Source organism: Polypterus senegalus, chromosome 11 (genome assembly GCF_016835505.1).
Source record: "Polypterus senegalus isolate Bchr_013 chromosome 11, ASM1683550v1, whole genome shotgun sequence".
NCBI lineage: Eukaryota > Metazoa > Chordata > Cladistia > Polypteriformes > Polypteridae > Polypterus > Polypterus senegalus.
The window spans coordinates 59,318,205-59,338,285 of NC_053164.1; the positions used below are offsets into that span (position 1 = coordinate 59,318,205).

The 20,081-nt window shown below is 36.7% G+C and overlaps 1 protein-coding gene across 3 annotated transcripts in view; it reads right to left on the reverse strand.

Moving 5' to 3' along the window:
* Positions 1-4,726: 4,726 nt before the first annotated feature.
* The window catches only part of ehmt2 (euchromatic histone-lysine N-methyltransferase 2), an 81,471-nt gene continuing 66,116 nt past the window's right edge, over positions 4,727-20,081 (reverse strand). For 2 of the 3 annotated variants that reach the window (XM_039768740.1, XM_039768738.1), the window contains 10 exons: positions 19,058-19,212; positions 18,249-18,287; positions 16,410-16,577; positions 11,513-11,657; positions 9,918-9,995; positions 9,490-9,605; positions 7,858-7,944; positions 6,465-6,543; positions 5,586-5,761; positions 4,727-4,960 (listed from right to left, as the gene is read on the reverse strand). In XM_039768740.1, the coding sequence (XP_039624674.1) occupies positions 4,780-4,960; positions 5,586-5,761; positions 6,465-6,543; positions 7,858-7,944; positions 9,490-9,605; positions 9,918-9,995; positions 11,513-11,657; positions 16,410-16,577; positions 18,249-18,287; positions 19,058-19,212 (1,224 nt within the window). In that variant the 3' untranslated portion in view covers positions 4,727-4,779. The remainder of the gene's footprint in view (positions 4,961-5,585; positions 5,762-6,464; positions 6,544-7,857; positions 7,945-9,489; positions 9,606-9,917; positions 9,996-11,512; positions 11,658-16,409; positions 16,578-18,248; positions 18,288-19,057; positions 19,213-20,081) is intronic. The other variant, XM_039768739.1, reaches the window with a different exon arrangement.

Genomic DNA, 20,081 nt, shown 5'->3' on the forward strand with positions numbered 1-20,081 from the left:
CCACCAACTGTTTCAGCATAGTCTATTGATATGCATTTAACCAATTTGCCATGTAGCTGATCGACAGTTTTCAAGTTGATTCGTTTGACTTCATCGTTTCTTGGTGCTAGGATTGCCCGTGTACTCATTTCTTCTGTTGATATACCTTTGGGATGAAATTCTTCAATAAAATTTGGACATAATATGTCTTCTTTAATTGGTAACTTAAAGTGAGGAAAACGTAAAAATTGATAAGAGCTGAGAGAGCAGGAAAGATGTCTGTCAAAAGCATTCACACAATTGAGATGTGAGTGGACCTTGTGCGTGTTTGAATATAGTTGACAGGAGGGCGTGACTTGAAAAAATCTCATGGCCAAAGTCTCATCTTGCGGGACATAAAATGATCTCTTTCGAAAAGTCTTGTCGCAGGATTTCCTTTTATAAAAGAGAGATATTGTATTATGTTTCATACCAAGATTAATTTTAATGCCTGAAGCCATCTACAAAACCTATGAAACTGTACTTCAGAGTGGTTAATGGGCAGTAAACTGAATACACTGGGCAGAAACGTGCTCCACTTCTGAGAAGTAGTAATGACCCCAAAAACTGAAGAATAGGAAATACTGAGGATACAGCCAAAGCAATTAAAATGCTGGAATAACCGTGATAACTGGGCAAACAACTGGAAAAGAAAGTAAGTGAATAGTGCTTCGTATCGGGAAGCAAAAGTTTAATTATAAATATGATATGGATAGCACTGACTTAACATGAAGCAAATTCTGAAAATAATTTACAGGCAGTGCATAATAGCAAAAAGGACAAACAGAATGGCAGGTTCTGTTGTAGAAACTGTTCAGTTTAAAACAAGGAATTTTATGCACACACACAGTAATGTGTTAAAGATTACTTATTATATTTATTTATCATTACACTGTTACCTTCATTTTACTTCCAGTGCCATGTTTACATCAGTTCTTTCTATTAAGATGTTGTCATATTTGGCACAACCGGTTACTTTTTATACCCTTACATATCATAAACGTGTATTGCTTGGCACTACATTGTCTTGCTTGTATCATTGTTTGTCTTTGCACAGTTTTGCAATGTTCACACATACCTGCACACACGCCCTTTACGTTGTTATGTGTGCTTTTATTTTTGTAGTATTGTGGCCCAGGTAACGCCATGGTCCTAGAGGAACGTTGTTTTGTTTCACTATGTACTCTGTTAACTGTATATGGTTGAAATGACAAAAAAAGCTACTTGACTTGACTTGAGATGAGTGTCACCAGTTTAACCTCTGATCTGGAATCTTGTGTGGAGTTTTGGTCACCAATCTACAAAAACAACATATATTAAAGACTTGAAGCTGAAATCAGTGCAGCAACCAAGTGTATCCCTAAACAAAGGAAATGTCCAACTCTGATGGGCTTAGAGAATTAAACCGCTTTAGTCTCAATTACAGAAATTTACAGTGGGTTCAGGAAGTATTCAGACTCCTTCACTTTCTGCACATTTTATTGTGCTGTAGATTTAAATTTGCCATTTTTGCCCCATCAAAAACCCATAATGACATGGTTTCATTAAGGTTTGCTAATTAACTAAAACCTCAAAAAACTGCAAACTCTTATTCTTAAAAAACATTCTGAACCATTGTTGTTTGCTTTAATTCTCCTTGAGATGTTTCTAGAACTGGACTGGAGTCCACCTTTAGCAAACTGCATTGATTGGATATTGTTTAGTAAGAAACAGGTGTTTATAGAAGTTCTCACAACTCACAGTGCATGTCAGAACAAAAAACCAAGCCATGAAGTTGAAGGAACTCTCTATAGACCTCAACGAGAAAACTGGGTGAGGCATGTTTAAGAGCAAGTGGATAAAACATTTCTAAAGCTTTAAGTAGGAACACAGTGACCTCAATAATTGGATTATTTCTAGAGTTGACTGTCTGGCCAAACTAAGTAACCAGGAAAGAAGGTTTGGTCAGTGAGGTGACCAAGACCCTAATGGTCATTCTAAGGCCAGGTTTATACTTCACGCGACGTGACACATGCTCCAGTGGACGCTCCTGCTACACAAGCGTTTTACTGCTTATACTTGCACACGTACTTTACGTAAATCTGAAAGAATCCACCAGGTGGCAGTGTGAGATATTATCACGGTGAGAACAGTTTTGGCTTCTCTGTGTTGTGAATTGCCTGGAACACCCATTAAATTCCGATGACACCTTACCGCAATATCTTTGAAAAGGATGTTTAATGATTAAATCCATCGATCCAGGGATGTGTCCATTCCAGCTAGCACTGGGCATGAGCCATCAGCTCATCCAAGGTGAATACAAGCACTCACATTGTACACTGGCGTCATTTTAGTGTCACCAAATCTGCATATCATTGGAAGGAAACCAGAGCACACTGAGGAAACCCAGAAGGAAAACATATAAACTCCAGGCAGGGAATACCACCAACGTGACTCCCTGCGAGATAGCCGAGATACCGTTCACCCCCATGTGTGTAATTATTAACAGTATTCATTATTTAAACAAAATTAACGATTTATCTGTAAAATGTAACATACATACTTTAATGCATTTCATCATGAAATATCAAGTATAAATCTAAATGTGCAGAGAGTTAGAATATCATACATTTAATGTGTTCTGTGTGATGATCTATTGCTGTTTGCCATTGCTGTCAGGTCAGTAGGAAGCCACAGAAAAAAAAAAGACACCACAAAAGATGGTATGTGAGACTTTTAAAATGTATCGTGACATTACGATCAGGAATATGAGACGCTTGAATATAAAAGCACCACGAATGCATTTGTATGTCAGCATTTTGCTTCACCACATCAAACCATTCATCAAACATGGAAGTGCGCACATCGATCCCATAGGATCTGCACAGCGGCTTTCTGTCACATGTAGATAGTAAACAGAGACTCTAACTTCACACTCCAAAACCCACCCCCATTTTTGCTGGTACTGCAACTCACGTACGCGTCGCATTCATCTCTGCGGACCTGCTCAGAGGACACGTCAAATGAACGCTGGCCACACATGGCAGCCATGATGCGTGCCCGTAGGCGTTCAGAGCGTGAAGTATAAACAAGCCCAAACAGAGCCTCAGATGTCTTCTGTTGAAGTACAACCATCTCAGCAACAATCCATCAGTAAGGCATTTATGGCAGGTTGGCTAATGCCCAAATGGAGTTTGCCAAACTGCATTTAAAATGTTCTAAGAGCATTAGGAGAAAGATTCTCTGGTCTAATGAGACAATTGAACTTTTCAGCAGAACTCCATGCATAATGTCTGTCGAAAACCAACCACTGCTGATCAGGTGCCTAACAACATCCCTACGGTGAAGTATGGTGTTGGCGGCATACTGCTATGGGGGTTGCTTCTCAAGTGGCAGGGACTGGAAGACTGATAATGATGAATACAGCCAAACTGAGAGGTGCTAGAAGAAAACGTGATCTGGAACGCATGTGACCTCAGACTGGGGCAACAGTTCGCCTTTCAGCACAATGACCTGAAGCATACAGCGAAGACAATGCTGGATTGGCTCTGGAACAGGTGCAGATGTAAAGCCCAGGCTTAAACCCCATAAAACATCTGTGGAGAGATCTCAAGATGGCAGTTTACAGACCACTTCCCATCCTATCAAGCAGAGTTTGAGAGGATTTGCCAGAAACAATGGGATAAATTGCCTAAATACAAGTGTGCAAAGCTTCTACTGACTTGCCCAAGATGACTGAAAGCTTTAAACTTCAACAGGGCTTCTGAATATTCACATGAATGACAGACTTCAGTTTTTGATTGGTTACAAATTTCCAATACTGTCTGAAAACATATGAGTTGTTGAGTTTAGATTGATGACCAAAAAAAAAAACCAAAAACAAAGTTATCCATTTAAAATTAAATCTAGAACCCAATAAAATGTTCAGAAAGTGAAGGGGTTGAAATACTTTCTGAACCAAATGTATGTGGGTGTTTAACATCGACCTATAAAATTCTCAAAAGCCTTAGTAAGGTAGAGCCAGCATAATTTTTTTATAAAGTTAATTGTGTGCTTGAGCACACTAGTGGAAAAGTAAGAGTTAAAGCATGGAATCAGGAAATGGAATCAGGAAGCATTTGCTCATACTTGTCCAAAGCATTGTGGGAATGTATTGTGCCATACAGCTGGCAGATTTTACAAGGTATCTGCCTGAAATACTGGAACCTCTAAATAATCAAACAAACTTGCTGGATGGAATTTTTTTTTTTTATGTGTAAAATTTGTTATGCTCTTATTTTGTTTTGTAAATTAAAAACCTAAAACCCCAATGTGCATGTTGTAAAAAAAAAAAAAAATCCATCTATTGTTAAAACCTTTCTCACCTTGTTAAACAGTCATGGACTTGAGGCACATAACTTCCTGGATTATTTATTAATTGCCTGAAGATTATAAACATGTTTTTGAGTTTTATTTAGCAGCTTTGTTGGGTCAAAGAGAATGCATTAATTATATAGCAAAATGAAGACTTTGGATTTCGCAAGACATCTGAAAAAAATGTTGTATGGTTTACCAAATGAAAATATTCAAGCAAACAAACTTTTTCTTATTTTAATGATTTGATGGCAGGCTATTTCTTACAACAACAATAAAAACATTGACAATCACAGTGTAAAAATTAAAGAAAGTACTTTTGGGAAAAAAAAATCTAAAATGCCTTGAGATACACCAAGATGTGGGGGGGAAAAAAAAAAAAAAAAACTCCTCAAGCGAGGCCTACGTGGTAGACCAAAGCTTGAAGCCTCAAGAAGTTCCCAGGGCAGGAACCCCAGAATCAGGCACAGTTTCTTGGAAGGCATCCAGACGGGCCAGTCTGCTCTGTTCCTGGGCAATGGCTTCTGCAGAGTGTTTGCATTTTTCTGATCCACACTGACAGGTGAAGTACTTGCTTTTAATGTCCCAAAAACGATCTCCATAGTCAAAGCTGAAATATAATTTAAAGGAATGCCAGTTTTAGCAGATGTTAAATGTTTCAAAGCAGCACGCACACAACACTATGAACATGACTTTTAAAAAGGTTTCAAATTTGCATCAATCTAAATCATGCACAAAATTAAAGTGGTCGACAGGTCCAATATTTTGCTATTTTACTACATGGTGTAGCAGCAAGAACTGAAATCAACAAATACTATATGTTAACATTCCATCAGAGAGACGGAAAATATGAGTTTCAAAGTTGAATATTCCATTTGAACGCTCTATAAACTCTGTGCTATGAGTCGGAAAATTTGGAGAAAACAAAGCTATCTGAACTATCTGAGCTGTGGCATAAGGCTGAATTTTTACCGCAGTCAATCATATAAAATGAAAAATATAACCAGTTCAGCCAGAAATGCAATTTTTCTGGTTAGATAGCATTTGGAGCAAAGTCATCCACATTTAATACATTTTTTTACTCTTTATTTTCAAAAAAAATCTGTTTATCTTTAATTGCTTATTCTGTGTAATTACATTTTTTTTAATAAGGAAGTACTGAACACACAGCTCAATTTTTTTTTTTTTTTTTTACCTAGATACATTCCCTTCACCTCCACCATCACCACACCTACCCGAGCTCCTGCCCAGCTTGGATGTCACGACTACTGAAGAATGCAATGCGTGGAAACCGTAGGTCTTGGTGCAGCATAAATACACGGACTGGGATGATATTGGGATCACAAAGGTGGTTGATAAAGCGGCTTATATTTCCATAATAGCGAGCATCAATACAGTACACCTCTCCATCCTGAAAGATGAAAGACATAGTTACATTGCTGTCACATGTAGTATGACTCATTAATCAACAATGTCACCTGCCTGTTGAGTGTGGCAGTCCTAGGATGCAAGTTAAGCTAGTGGCACATAGCAGGACTTCTAGTCAAACATGACGACTACAGCTGTTGATCCTGTTGCCTGAGGATGTCAGACTACATGACTAAGCAAGTCTGTGAGAACTTTCTAGCACAGTTTCACATTGTTCACAATACTGTTAGCTTGCCCCTTTTTCTGGCAGCCTGACTGTCTAAGCCAGTGCTGTATAACTGCGTTCCAAAATGGCAAGTTCAGCTGCAATCTTGGCTCTCTTTTGCAATGCATAAAACACAACACATCAGACAGACGTGCCTCTCTGTTTCCGGGGTCCAAAACATCTGCTTTCCTTATTCCTTGTAGCTACATTATGTGCATTGTATTTTGGCCGAGCACTCTTTGGTTCTCAACTCTTGCACAGTGAGAGCACACTCCTACAACTTAAGATAAAATCTATCTTGTTTGATTTTGTCAGAGCAAGTTAGACTACTGAGAGTTATGGGCGTGTAGTGAGACTGCCTCTGGCCCATTAAGGTTATGTAAATGATTTTATGTAAATGTAATATTTACATAAATATTACAATAGCTGGAAATGTCATATAAAGTGATGGGCCTTTATGTGGCTAAATTGCAAACCTTACCTTGTTGTCAAGATCAAAAAGATAAGAGTCATCTTCTCTGACATCTGCTTCTGCATCAGAAATCAGCTCCCCAACATATCTATCACAGAAAGAAATAATTATATAAACAAATTAGTTAAAAAAGCAAAGTACACAAAGGGCAAACTAAGAAATAAATGCATTAGGCAAGTGGTGGTTGGCCATTTAGTGACTTTTCTTTATAAGATCATTGAAATCTTTATACATTTTGACACAAACTAACATCTTATTTGCAATATGAAGATGTACTATCATCACTTCTGGAAAAAAAAATGCAACAATGAGAAATAATAACATATGTATTCTTTGTCTGAAAATAGTCACAGCCATAGGAATTTAAATACTGCGTTGACTTTTTGCTCATGTCTTTCTAGCTATTCATAGCAAATTGTAAAACCAGGTTATAAATGACAGCTAAGCTGCCGAAGTTTCTAGAACAATGGCAATAGGATTTTAGGGGATATAAGCTTATTTCTTTTTCACAATTTTATTTTATCAGGAATATGATTTTAAATTTTTACATTCAGGGACAAATTTATTATCAGTGCAACAACAACAACCATATATATATGAGAGGCTGGGGGCAGTACCCAGCTGGGACGCCTGGAAGACGATAGGGCAGCCGCCCTGGTTGGTATGGGGACCACAGGAACAGAGCATAGAAGCTCGACCCTATAGGGGCCCGTGGTCAACGCTGGGGGGCGCCCAGATGCCTGAAGAGCCCTGGACGTCAGCACTTCCACCACAACAAGAAGTGCTGGCAGAAGGATTACCAGTGACACCCGGAGTGCTTCCGGGTGCTCAATCGCACTTCTGTCACACCAGGAAGTGCCGGCGGAAGTTCATCGGGAGTCACCTGGAGCACGTCCGGGTGAACATAAAAGGGGCCGCCTCCCTCCATTCGAGTTGGGTGGAAGAGGACGAAGCCTGGAAGAGAAGAGTGGAGGTGGTGAAGGGAGGCATTGTGTGAGGCCTGGACTTGAGGGTGCTTGGTGCAAGGGCATCGGGTTGTGTGCGATATTGTAAATAGTTGGTGTTATGTACAATAAATGTGTGTGCGGTTTTGAACCATCGTTATCTGCCTGTCTGTTATATAAATAAAAAATGTTAGTATGAGTATTAAGAAGAAAAAAAAAATCAAGAAATTGTTTCTGAGACCATACAGCTAGGAAAACTGGACTCTACACTAATGGTACAAATTGTATATTGTGAAAGTATAAACTCTTGAAGTTATACATATATTAACTTGTATATTTCCTAAACAAATTAGAATGCCTAAGAGTGTAATCTTTCTTTTCTGTCCAGAACAATATCTTTAGATACATTTTAAATGACCAGAGAAACATTTTATTTTACAAATAAAAATTATTCTTACTCGCAGATGAATGTCCCCTGAGGTATGTCTTGAAGTGCTCGTACACCCCAGCCCATCTTGGCAGTACGATAGAGTTGTAGTCGAACCCTACACAAAAGCAAAAGATCTTTTAAATCAAAACATATTCTAATGTTAAAATTTGACTATACATACCCATACCAAAACCTTTTCTCCTAACTCTGAAACCTAATTAAATTTAACGCATTAGAGTGGTTACAGAATGTTTTGGGGTTCTTGAGGACACATATAATACAGCAAATAATGATTTATGTAAACAAACACACATACATACATACAGTATATACATATAATTGTGCTCATAAGTTTACATGCTTTGGCAGAATTTGTGAAATATCGGCTGGCTATTGTTTGTAAAATATAAGTAATCATGCAGAAAGTTTTCCTTTTAATTAGAGAGTGTGCGCTCAGGCGAGGCAATTGATTATCACATAATTGTGTGTGCCCATTTTAAATTATACTAAATGAAATCACCCAAATAGGCCTGCATACCCTTGAATGTTGGAGCTGATAATATACATACAAGGTGACACATACACACGTTCAAATTAAGGGTAATTAAAGGAGAGTGTCCATACCTGAAACCTGTGATTGTAATTAGTGTCTGTGTATAAATAGTCAATTTACTTTCATGTATACTGCACTGAGTTAGCTGAATACAAAACCACGGGGAAAACAAAAGAACTGTCAAAGAACTTGCAAGAATAAGGTTGTTGATTTATAAAAATCAGTAAAAGGATATAAAAATGCCGATCAGTAGTGTTCAAACTCTGATAAAAAAGTGAAAAGTTTGGTGTTCCGTTGTAACCAAGCCACGGTCAGGTAGACCAACCAAGATTTCAGCCACAATTGCAGGATTATTTGTTGGGATGCCAAGAAAAACCCACAGCTAAAAGATATAGGCTTCTCTGCAACCAAGTGGTGTTACTGTTTCAAGATGTACAGTAAGGAGATATTTGAACACAAATGGGGTGCATGGTCGAGTTGTAAGAAGAAGGCCTTTATTGTGCCGAAGACACAAAACAGCCCACTCACAATATGCTAAACAGCATTGAGACAAGCCTCAAACTTCCGAAATAAAGTTCTTGGAGTGATGAGACCAGAACTGAACTTTATGGTCATAGCCATTAACGTTACATTTGGAGAGGATGCAACAAGGCCCATGATGAAAAGTACACCATCCCTGCTGTGAAGCATGGAATCAGATCTCTGATGTTCTGGGGGGTGTGTAAGCTCTTGGCTTTTTGCCAAGAATAATGGGCAGCTCAACCACCTGAGAAAATCAAGGGCCTCATTCACAACTATCACAACAGACTACATGCTTTCATTGATGCTAATGGGGGGAATAAATAGGATTATGAACTAATGGTATCTTTAGTCCATCTTTTTATTTTTTCTTATTACTATGCTTTGTTTATTGGTTGTATTATACTGTAAGGCATCACAGATCAATCTGGACTTCAATAATAGTAAATGAAATATCTTTTGCCTGCCCAGTCATCTTTTCCTTAAAATATGGCACACAAACTACAAATTGTGCATACACACACACACAGTATTTATTTATTTAAGTCCTAAAATCATCACTTTCAAGAGGTAGGAAACAATGATTACTTGATTCCAGCTTGCACCACTCTGTTTTTACAAGTTCGCCAACAGGAGCAGGCTTGATTACACTCAAATATCAGGGGAGGTTCAATTTTGTTGAATTCTTGCAGTAAGCGTCGGTCCTGCAAAGACAGAAACTAAAATTTAAGTGCCAGACAGACAGCAAAGATGTCAAAATGAATTTTCAAATATAGTTTTATTTAGTTTCACACTGAAAATGACATAGGAATTGAAAAGTATGCATCATTTCTTCAAGCATATGTGGTATGATCAAAACGCAAATATAATATATGCCATATGCATCAAATTACTAAGTGTAACGGATGTTCAGAGCTTAATTTTTAAGTAAGAAAAGACAACGGTTATAAAAAACAAAACAAAAAAGATCCAAGGACGAACCCACAGTTTCAAGAACCACAGATAGGCGTACTAACCTTGTCATACCAACAGCGAATACTAAGCTGACCACAGAGGCAGTTGCTTGAAGAGCAGTCATCCACACAATTGCAGTGCTGTAAATCAATTAAAATTTACACAGTCAGAGTGTACTATTAGGCAGTTCTGTTTATATAGAACTCACTTGCACATGTTCAAGAATCTGCTGTAATTTAAGGGGTTATGTATGCAGAAGAAATCTGTCCATCCATTTTCTGAACCAGCTTAATCCAATGTTGCATTAAGGCTGGCATTCTCTCCCAAACATTCATTGCTTAAGAGTCCTATACACACACACACACACACACACACACATATACACATACACATACATACATATATATATATCTATCTATATCTACATATATAAGATATATCTATATATATCTACAGTATCTATATCTATATCTATATATATATATATATATATATATATATATATATATATATACACATATATATACACATACACAGTGCATTCGGAAAGTATTCACAGTGCATCACTTTTACCACATTTTGTTATGTTATGTTATAGCCTTATTCCAAAATGGATGAAATTCATTTTTTTCCTCAGAATTCTACACACAACACCCCATAATGACAGCGTGAAAAAAGTTTACTTGAGGTTTTTGCAAATTTATTAAAAATAAAAAAAACAGAAATCACATGTACATAAGTATTCACAGCCTTTGCTCAATACTTTGTCGATACACCTTTGCCAGCAATTACAGCCTCAAGTCTTTTTGAATATGATCCCACAAGCTTAGCACACCTGTTCTTGTCCAGTTTCGCCCATTCCTCTTTGCAGCACCTCTCAAGCTCCATCAGGTTGGATGGGAAGTGTCGGTGCACAAGAACATTAATTTTTTTACACTTTTATCATCTAATAGAAGATTATTTTGTCAACAATTGAGTATTCAGTTTCATTAGTTTCAAATGCAAATTACAAACAAGTCTTTTACACACATTTCCAAACATTGTTGTAGTAATGATTCATTAGCTTAATCATCAGGTATACAAGAATGTTGAACTGCTATTGAAACCTTCCTATTACCCCACATACAATTCCGCTGTTAAATCCAATAGTAACAGAATTAAAGAGTTAAAGAAAAAATCTGATCAACAGTATTGATTGAAATAAAATTAATAATAAAAAAAAGCCTGTAGCCCTTTTAACACTCTTGGATAACAAAAAGACAATTCACAGTTTTAACAAAGAAATTAATCAGAGTAGCTTTTTTATATGTTTAGAATGTAGATGTAAAATTAATGTGCTATGTGTACTGTATATTACCATGTAAAATTGACTGAAATTATATTATAGTTTTATTTGTTTTAGGCAAAATAGAATTTAACAGTGCAGTAATTGGCACAGAGTCAGCCCATCTATGACTGCTCAAGAAATTACTTGGAGCAAAAACCTGTGACTGCTACAACTACTCTAAAACTAGCTCAAGTACCCTGGCTTTGGACAGTCAACTCTACCCTGGTTCTCTACCCATGCCACTTGTGTTTCAATGAAAATACTGTAATTTAATTTTTAAAAATATGATATTAAATTACTATAAAGACTATTTGACTTCATGAACTCTACCTGTAAGTGAGTTATATTTCGATCAATGTTCATTGCTGATGTCTCACAGTTTTCAGAGATATACTTGTAGTCTGTGGGACAGGGTTCTTCATCCACTCCATTCACACAGGGTATAGGGACATTCTCATAGCCCTGTGCCACATCTCTGTAATTTTGAGGTGAAACCAGAAACCATTAGCACAAATCCATACACACAAAGGAAAAAAATAAACACAGAACTTGTAGATAAAATCCACATTTCTTAAATTATTTTATTTTGATAGCAAACAATGAGACACAATGGCAAAAATAAAGAAACTGAAAATGGAAATTTTTTTCACAGTATTGAAATTGTCAGAAGTACAATGTTAAAATTAAATTTTATTATAACAAAAAGAGTAAATACAAACTTTTTAAATTGAATAATATTAAAATAAATTGCTAGTGTTGTTCAATCAGCACATAATCAGCACATTACAGTTTAATTTATACACTGCATAAATCATGGTTATTTAACTTTAGACAGGGTTGTTGCTTGTCACTAATTTTAATGACCATCTTGACTAGACCACTCACCATCTACAGTATTTGCTTAAACTAACAGAGATTCAGGAATTTACGGAAATGATTTTTAAAAAGTATCTTTCTATGCATTATATGGCACTATACTTGACTGACCAACACTTATTATCATCATATAGACTAAATACATTAAAGAATTCAATAAAATTTCAAGGATCAAAATCTATTGGAATAAGCATATTTCTAATGGAAAGCTTTTTATATCTGCTTATATTTTATAATTTAACAGTCTTGCAATAGTTAACCTACTTAGAAATTACAAAACAATGACTGAAAGATCTGTTAATGCTTAATTTTACTAACTTGAAGAAAAATGTTAAAGAATACATTATTAGTTGGGTAGGTCTTCATCTTAAAATAGCTGGGAAAAGAAACATTTTTAAAATTGCTGCCCTTATAAAAATTTTGTACCTTTCTCTGTGTATCCCTGCATATACTACCAGATCCTTGTTTGAAAAACTGGATTAAATTATAACTTTGTTTAGAATATAAGAGGCCAAGGACAAAAAAAATTAAATTTATAACAGAGCAAGTATGGCACCGCCCAATTTACACTATGTCTGGGCTTTGAATATATTTAAAATAAGACATAGTGCTGGGAGGTATACCGGTTCATACCGAAAACCGTTTTTTATTTTTGTTATGATATGGATTTTTCTTATACCGCAACACCGGTTTAAATAGTCCAAACAACATTTGGAACATGGAGCAGCGGGAAACTGTTTAAGGGGGGATCATTTTCACTGCTACACCACTGAACACGCATGCAACGGAGTACATGTGTTACTGGAGGTATTGAGCGGTGAAAACGGACAAAGAACATTCTGAAACTGAAGCAGATAATAAAGTTGAACATGATGACACAGAAGAACTTTTGCCGAAAAAAGGAGCCGTGTCCGTTGTCTGGAGATACTTTGGTTTTAAAAGGTCGGATGTGGACCAAACACCTATTTATTGCAAATGCTGTCAAGCTAAAGTTGTCGCTGTAGGCAGCAACACAAGCAATTTGCTGCACCACCTTAGCCACAAACATGCTTTGGAGTACCATGAATGTATGGAACTAAGAATGACACCCTCCACGTCCTCAGATAAAACTGAAAAAGCTGGAGGATACTCGAGTCACACATCACTTGTAGACGTGTTTGCTAGAGGCACTGCCTACAACAAAAAAAGCAAGCAGTAGATCGAGATAACCAACGCCATTACAAACCATATAGCTAACGTGTCAGTGGACAGAGATTGTTAACATTAACAGAAAGTGTAGTTGGTTTACAAAAAATATTTACTATTTGTTCTTTTTCTAAGACAAGTTCAGTGCAATACAATATTTTACTAAATGCATCTTTGGATGGTTGAAAATATGTTGTCAAAATTATAGTTTAAGTTGTTTGCAAAATTTGTTGAATAAAAAGGTTCTAAATTTTGACTGCAACTATCATGCAATGTGATTCCTTCTCTTCATTAGTGCCAACCCTTTGAAAACTATCATTTTATGGGGCTATGCAAACCTGTATTAATACTTGTGTGCATATTAAAATGTTTTTTTGTACAATGTACAGTTCTCATGACAGTGGAATAAGTTAGTCTTAGCCAGTGTTCTGCAGTAATTGCAGTGGAAAATGTGGTTAACATCCACTCATGCATGGGGAAAAAAATACCGTTGCAACATTGTGAAACTGGTACAATTTTGAAAAATACCGTGATATAGATTTTTGATCATATCACCCAACACTAATATACACACATAACAGCTTCGTTAGCCATTAACAAGAAGCCCTGCACTAACTCCTATCTAATATTAGTTTTGCTCTGTGCACTAGAAGCCATTAATTATTCTCAAATGAGCAGATAAAAAGTGCAGCCCATATAGTAGACACTTTAAGACTGAGCTGTTACTGTTAATGTTAACAGTTTAATCATGTGAACAATTGTACCTTAGTATAACCTTTAATTGACACTCTATTATATAAAAAAAAAAAAAAAAAAAAATCTTGGGACGAGACGAGACTTTTTATCCTGTGACGAAATAAAATATTTTGAAGAGAGACAGTTTCACGTCCCGCAAGACGGTCAAGTCACATCATACTTACAACCTTTGGAAGCAAGTCCCACGAGAGGGTGGCTTTTGCAAGTCACGCCCTACTTACAACCATTTTCAAACAAAAAAAGTGGTGTTTCTTCCCAATGAAGAGTCATATCCACAAGAATTAAAAGATTTATTATTTGGCGAAAGTGAAATACGCATTTGCTGTCACGCTTGGGTCACAGAGTTGCACAGATACACAAGAGATTTTAGAGAAAGAAACATTATTCAAACAAACATCTCTTTCAGGAGTGAATCAAGCTCCGTGTGTAGTAGGAGGGGACAGTTCAGTCTCTCAATGACAAGAATAGAAAATCTTCCTCTTCATAGGGATGCACCTCAGGAATGGGACCCCCAACAGAAGAAGAGGATGTCTGGGGGAGAAGAGAGACAAGGCAGTGCGACAAAAGTACAGCTGCTGTACAGGTTTTTAAATGTTCAAAGCACCGTGCGAGATGCAGATCACGCAGAATGGCAGCAGCAGCAGCAAGCCAGCAGGTGATCAAGCAAAGAGAAGATTTATATAAAAAAAAAAAAACAACTGTATTTGTCTCCAATTGTATCACTGTTTAAGAGGGGGTTTCAGAGGAGCAACCACATCTCCTTGGGGTGCGTTCAGCCCACCTCTTCACAACGCTAGAGCGGCAGAGATGCGAAGTGGCTGGCGTGCAGCACAGGCGGGGGGGATGAAACCCCCTAGTCTTATATATAAATGTCTACGTGTGGAAATGTTTGTGTCTATCTGTCCAGCCCGGAAGTGAGAGGTGGAGTAGGGGTAAGGGCTCCACCTCTGAAGATACATAAGCGAGGCCAGCACGTCGGCAAAACAAAACCTCTGAAGAGTCACTCACATAGCCGCTAATAGAGAAGTGAGAAGTATCCCTTTTACTTTTTCTTCCACAAGTAATAAACAAGTGAGGTGAGAACATCGGCAAAATGAAACCGCTTAGGAGAGAGAAGCTCTGAGTAGTTCCTTTCAAATACCTGACCTCTCTACATTTCAATTTTTTTTCTGACGATTTCAACAGTTTCTAGGACCCCATGCTTTTTACAGCATGGCCTTACATAGCTAGTACAATATATTTTGGTACAAATGAACCAAACCAAGCCGAATTTCCAAAGTTTTCTGGTTTCATCAAAGTGTGCACACCTTAAATCTAAGGATATTTTGAGCAAAGGGCTGTTTAATAAAAAAAAAATGGAATTAGCACATGCCCTACATGAAAAATCTTTTTGAAATACATCTTTTAGATTGTTTTGTTTACACAGTAATGCCCTAACCCCCTAACCTTATTATCTGCAGTAATACATGATGGGATTTCACTGCCAAATGAACAATGTATAGTGATAAATTATACTTCATTGCAAGCCCATTACCTTATCTTTCTCAGCTGGAATAACCCTAACCCATCTATCATAACATATAATATTTGCCTAAAATTAGGAAAAATAAAGAGATTCTCGCTACAAGTGACTGTTCAAAGCAGTTTAGAATACAGAATATTTTATTAATGAGTTTCTTAATTAATTAAAGGAAAACTCCACCCAAAAATTATACATTTTTATCTGTGTTGTTTGCAGTGGCCAATACAAATGTTTAATCTCATGTTTTTATGGACAACAGAGACAATGTGATATAATGGGCTTTAATGTTGAACAGTATTAAAATGCCCTTGAATAAAATCTAAAGTTACCCATATTGCATAGTCACATGTCCGTGATGTGCCATCTGCTGGAAAGACAGAGACACTGCAACTAGATGGATGCACAGGTAAATGGACACTTGTCCTTTCATTATGTTAGACTAGCTGTGCTACCCATCCAAGATAGGTTAAAATCAAAGTAATCAAAGTAGACCTCGTGTTAATGTTTATGATGTGCTATCTATTGGAATAGCAAATGCAATGCATTTTATTACTGAAAATATTTGAAACAACAGAGGCATAGCAAACAGACAAACACAAAGGTACACAAACATCCTTTGTTTTTTTTTTTCTCTTCTAAAGTATGGTAAGCTTGGGAATGAAATTTTTGATCTGACTAGAATTAACTACTGTCTGGCTCAATTCTAATTCATCCACTCTGATATAGTTTATAAATTAAAATTTTTAAAGGTATATTAAACAAGATACACTATTAATTAGAAGACTGATCACATTTTTCCCGTAAACATAGATTTAATTTGCTGTTGGATTTATACAAGATTTCATTGTCACAGTGTACAAACACACAAACACACAGAGAAATACTCACCTACAGATAATCCGCTCTGTCCGTACAGACCGATTGGCTATACCCTGATGAAGTCGTTTGTTTAACTGCAATGCGAACCACACAGGTGTGTTGGCCATTGTAAGGTCCAGAGGTGTATCACCTTCTTGGTTTTTAACATTGATGCTAGCTCCTCGTGATAGGAACAACCTTGGAAATAAATAAATACAAAGTATATTCTAAAAAGAACAACCTTGGAAATAAATAAATACAAAGTATATTCTAAAAATGTTTATAAGAGAGAATTTTTTTTCATATGATAAAAAGAAGCATTTTTAATCCCCACGTTAGTTAAGCAGAGTGAAGAAAATCTCTATGGCAGGCATTCATGAATATAAAAAACAAAAAAAGATGCAATGATCTTTTTTGGAGACTGCTGCTAACAAATTAAATTTAAATATGATCACTCCTCACAAGATAGCAAAGATCTGAACTATAAACAAGTATTAAATGTGTTCAGCAATGCATACTTTTTTAACAATTGAATAGATAACCATACTGTGACTATTTCTAGACTTAAATTAAATTGCAAATCTTGTAGAAAAGGTAATTTGCCCTCTTCTGATAGTTACATGAAACAATTCTGATTAGCACCTAATAACATCAGCTGCTTTTGTATGATTCTTAGTTGCATGGTACAGAGACGATATGCACAGCCACATATTAGGGGAAGGATATGGAACAATTCTGAGGAAAAAGTGTAGGATATATGGCACCACCAGGACAAACCAAATATTACAACATTCATCAAAAACTGAGGATCGGGCAAAAATAAAGCTTACCACAGGGTCTACCGAAAAGCCTGATAAAGGAGCAGCTGTAATTTATTGCCATAACTGGCTATTCACTGCATATTAATAACATGTAACACATTCACCAAAAACTGGGGGCACAGTTTATGCAAAAAGCCATAAGTGATGAACATAAATATTTTAATTATTTTATTTCCCTTGGTATGGATAGTCCATGACTCACCCAACAAAATCTTTAATCGCAGGGGTGGTCTCTGTTTGCATGAAAGTTGACAACCAATGAATGCTTATATGGAAGTACAATGCATATTGCATATAATACAGTGTCAAAGAATGCAGGGGCTTTGGATCTCAAAAACAGAAGAGCAACTCTTCTATACAATGTCTCTTGTTTTACATCCCACAACAGAAAGGGGAAAAAAAGGGCAGAGATTGCGTTTGTACCTGTTAACCCTTTGTACAACACTAGTTCCACCAGGCAGCATGCCATTGGCTATTAGTTAAAGGGGGAAGAAACACTGTGCTGGAAAGTCGTTATGTAGTCACAAAACCTGACATGCACAGCAATTTTCAGTCAAATTGACATGGTCCAATAACTAGATCAGCAAGTTAACAAAAATAGTAGACATGTAATGTGACATCGACTTAAGCAGACTTATTTGGTATGATCAAACCAAACATGAACTCAATTTAGGGTTACTGGAGGCTAAAGCCTACTCTTGTATTCCTTGGTACGAAGTGGGGAAGCAACCCTGGACAGAGCAGTGATCTACTGCAGGCCTATTCACATATACCCCACATTCAAACAGAACAAATCTGGAATTGTGAATTTGGAGAAAACTGGAGTACCCACAGGAGAACACATGTAGAAACATGGAGAACAGGAAAACTCCATATTGACACTGACTGATTGTAGACTATGAACCCAGGATGCCGCACTGTAGCACTACACGCTTTTTATATTCATCATTTATCACAACTAAATAAAAATGATGATTAGTACAGAGATTATGCTACATGGTGAACTGAATTTACATTTAATTATCAATAAATTAGAAAATGGTCATACTCAATGCATCTCAAATAAGGTTGTCCCTTGTATCTGTTCCTGTGTAAAATGAAGAAAAACAGCTTTATCAAATCTTCACTTTGCTATTACTTTTAAGAAATAAGCATAAAAAAAATAAAATAAAATGCTGAACGTCGAGTACTTAAACTGGCTACATACGTACATGCATTTTAGATCACACATGTAAAAAATAGACAAGCTTTACACCAAGAGGAGAGTCAGTGCCTTATTTTCCCATTACTCATATCAGCATGTTTTCATTTGAACTAACCACAGGCTTTGTCCAGTATGTGGCAAAACAGTAAAGAAATGTTTTTTTATGTGGAGGCCGAGGGACCATAAAAAACAAAAACAAAAACAAAAAAAAAACAAAAAACCCTACTACCTTAGCTCTATTTCCCCACCTGAAGTACATCTGTTAAAGCATGAACAAAACACAAGATACTCGATTTTAAATTCATTCTTTACCTCATTAAGTAAAACATTTGGCAAAACAACTAAAGATTAATGGGGCTCCTAAAGAAATAACAAGAATGCATGACAAAATCGCAAGTTTTCTTTAAATCAGCTGTTTTCCAGTTTAGCTTTTTAAGATTTGTTTGGCTTAAACACATTACTTAATATGCAGGTCACCAATATTTATTTATTAAGCATATATAATCTTTTATAATGCGTTTGTTAATGCAAGAAAATATACAATAATAAAACAAAGAATAATGACCTTAAAAGAGGTTTTCTTTATTAGACCAAAACAAACATCTGGTACTTCACTTAACATTTAATCCAAACCAAAAAATACTTATACTCACACAACACATTCAAGGTAACTTTCACGAGCAGCAATATGGAGAGGAGTGTCTCCATGAAGATTGACCGAGTGTACATCACACTGTGCGTTGAGGAGGAGCTCAGCGATGTCTGCACTGCCAGCAAATGAAGCCCAGTGAAGACAAATGTTCCTTTCCTACAGTGAAAGACACCATCTTAATTTACATAAAGTGATACAGAATAATATCAACATTTACAAGACAAACAAAACCACATAGCAATATATGTCTCTTGTTTTCTGCACCTAAAAGTGAAACTGAAGGACTATCTGTCCATTTAAGCACTTACAGTGACAACTGACAAACACAAAAATGCAAATTAGAAACATATGCATTCAAGAAATAGATTTAATTTTCATGTTGTCTTCAGCAGTGAAGGTATCACGTGGCCATTCAGGGTGGGGGGGGTGAGGGTTGAACGCACACTGGCTTGTTCTGCTTGTCATTATTTTAAGAGCTAGGAGCACCTGAAGTTTGTCTGCCAAAAGAATTCCAACAAGTGTGAGGTTAGATGTCAGTGAACTTGTTTTAAATTGTTTGTAAGTAGGGCGTGAAGTGCAAAGGCCACAGGTCTCACAGGTTTTGCTTCCTAAGGTTGTAATGTCTAGTCTTGTGTGTCTCTCCAAGATGATCTGGTCTTGATCGCTAATCTTTATCCCCTCCGTCACCCAAAAGGGGAGGTGCGCTACGCTCCTGCTGTTTCGTATCTCTCCTGCTCGCTTTGTGAAGGATGGGAGCTGAACGCACTTTAAGCAGAAGTGGCCGGATTAGCTACTGGCTTTGTGCTGCTTCTGCCAAGATGACTGTTCGGCTTGTCACTATGTGCATCGATCATTTAAAAGCCTATACAGCAGCTGTCCTTCTGTCTCATTGCCTTGTCTTGCGTGACTGTCAAAATGTCTCTTGCGGGATGTCAAATTGTCTTTTGAGAAGACCAAGCCTTGTCTCCCTGCCAAGATTTTTTTTTTTATAATAGAGAGATGTTACTCATATCCTTAGCCTGACA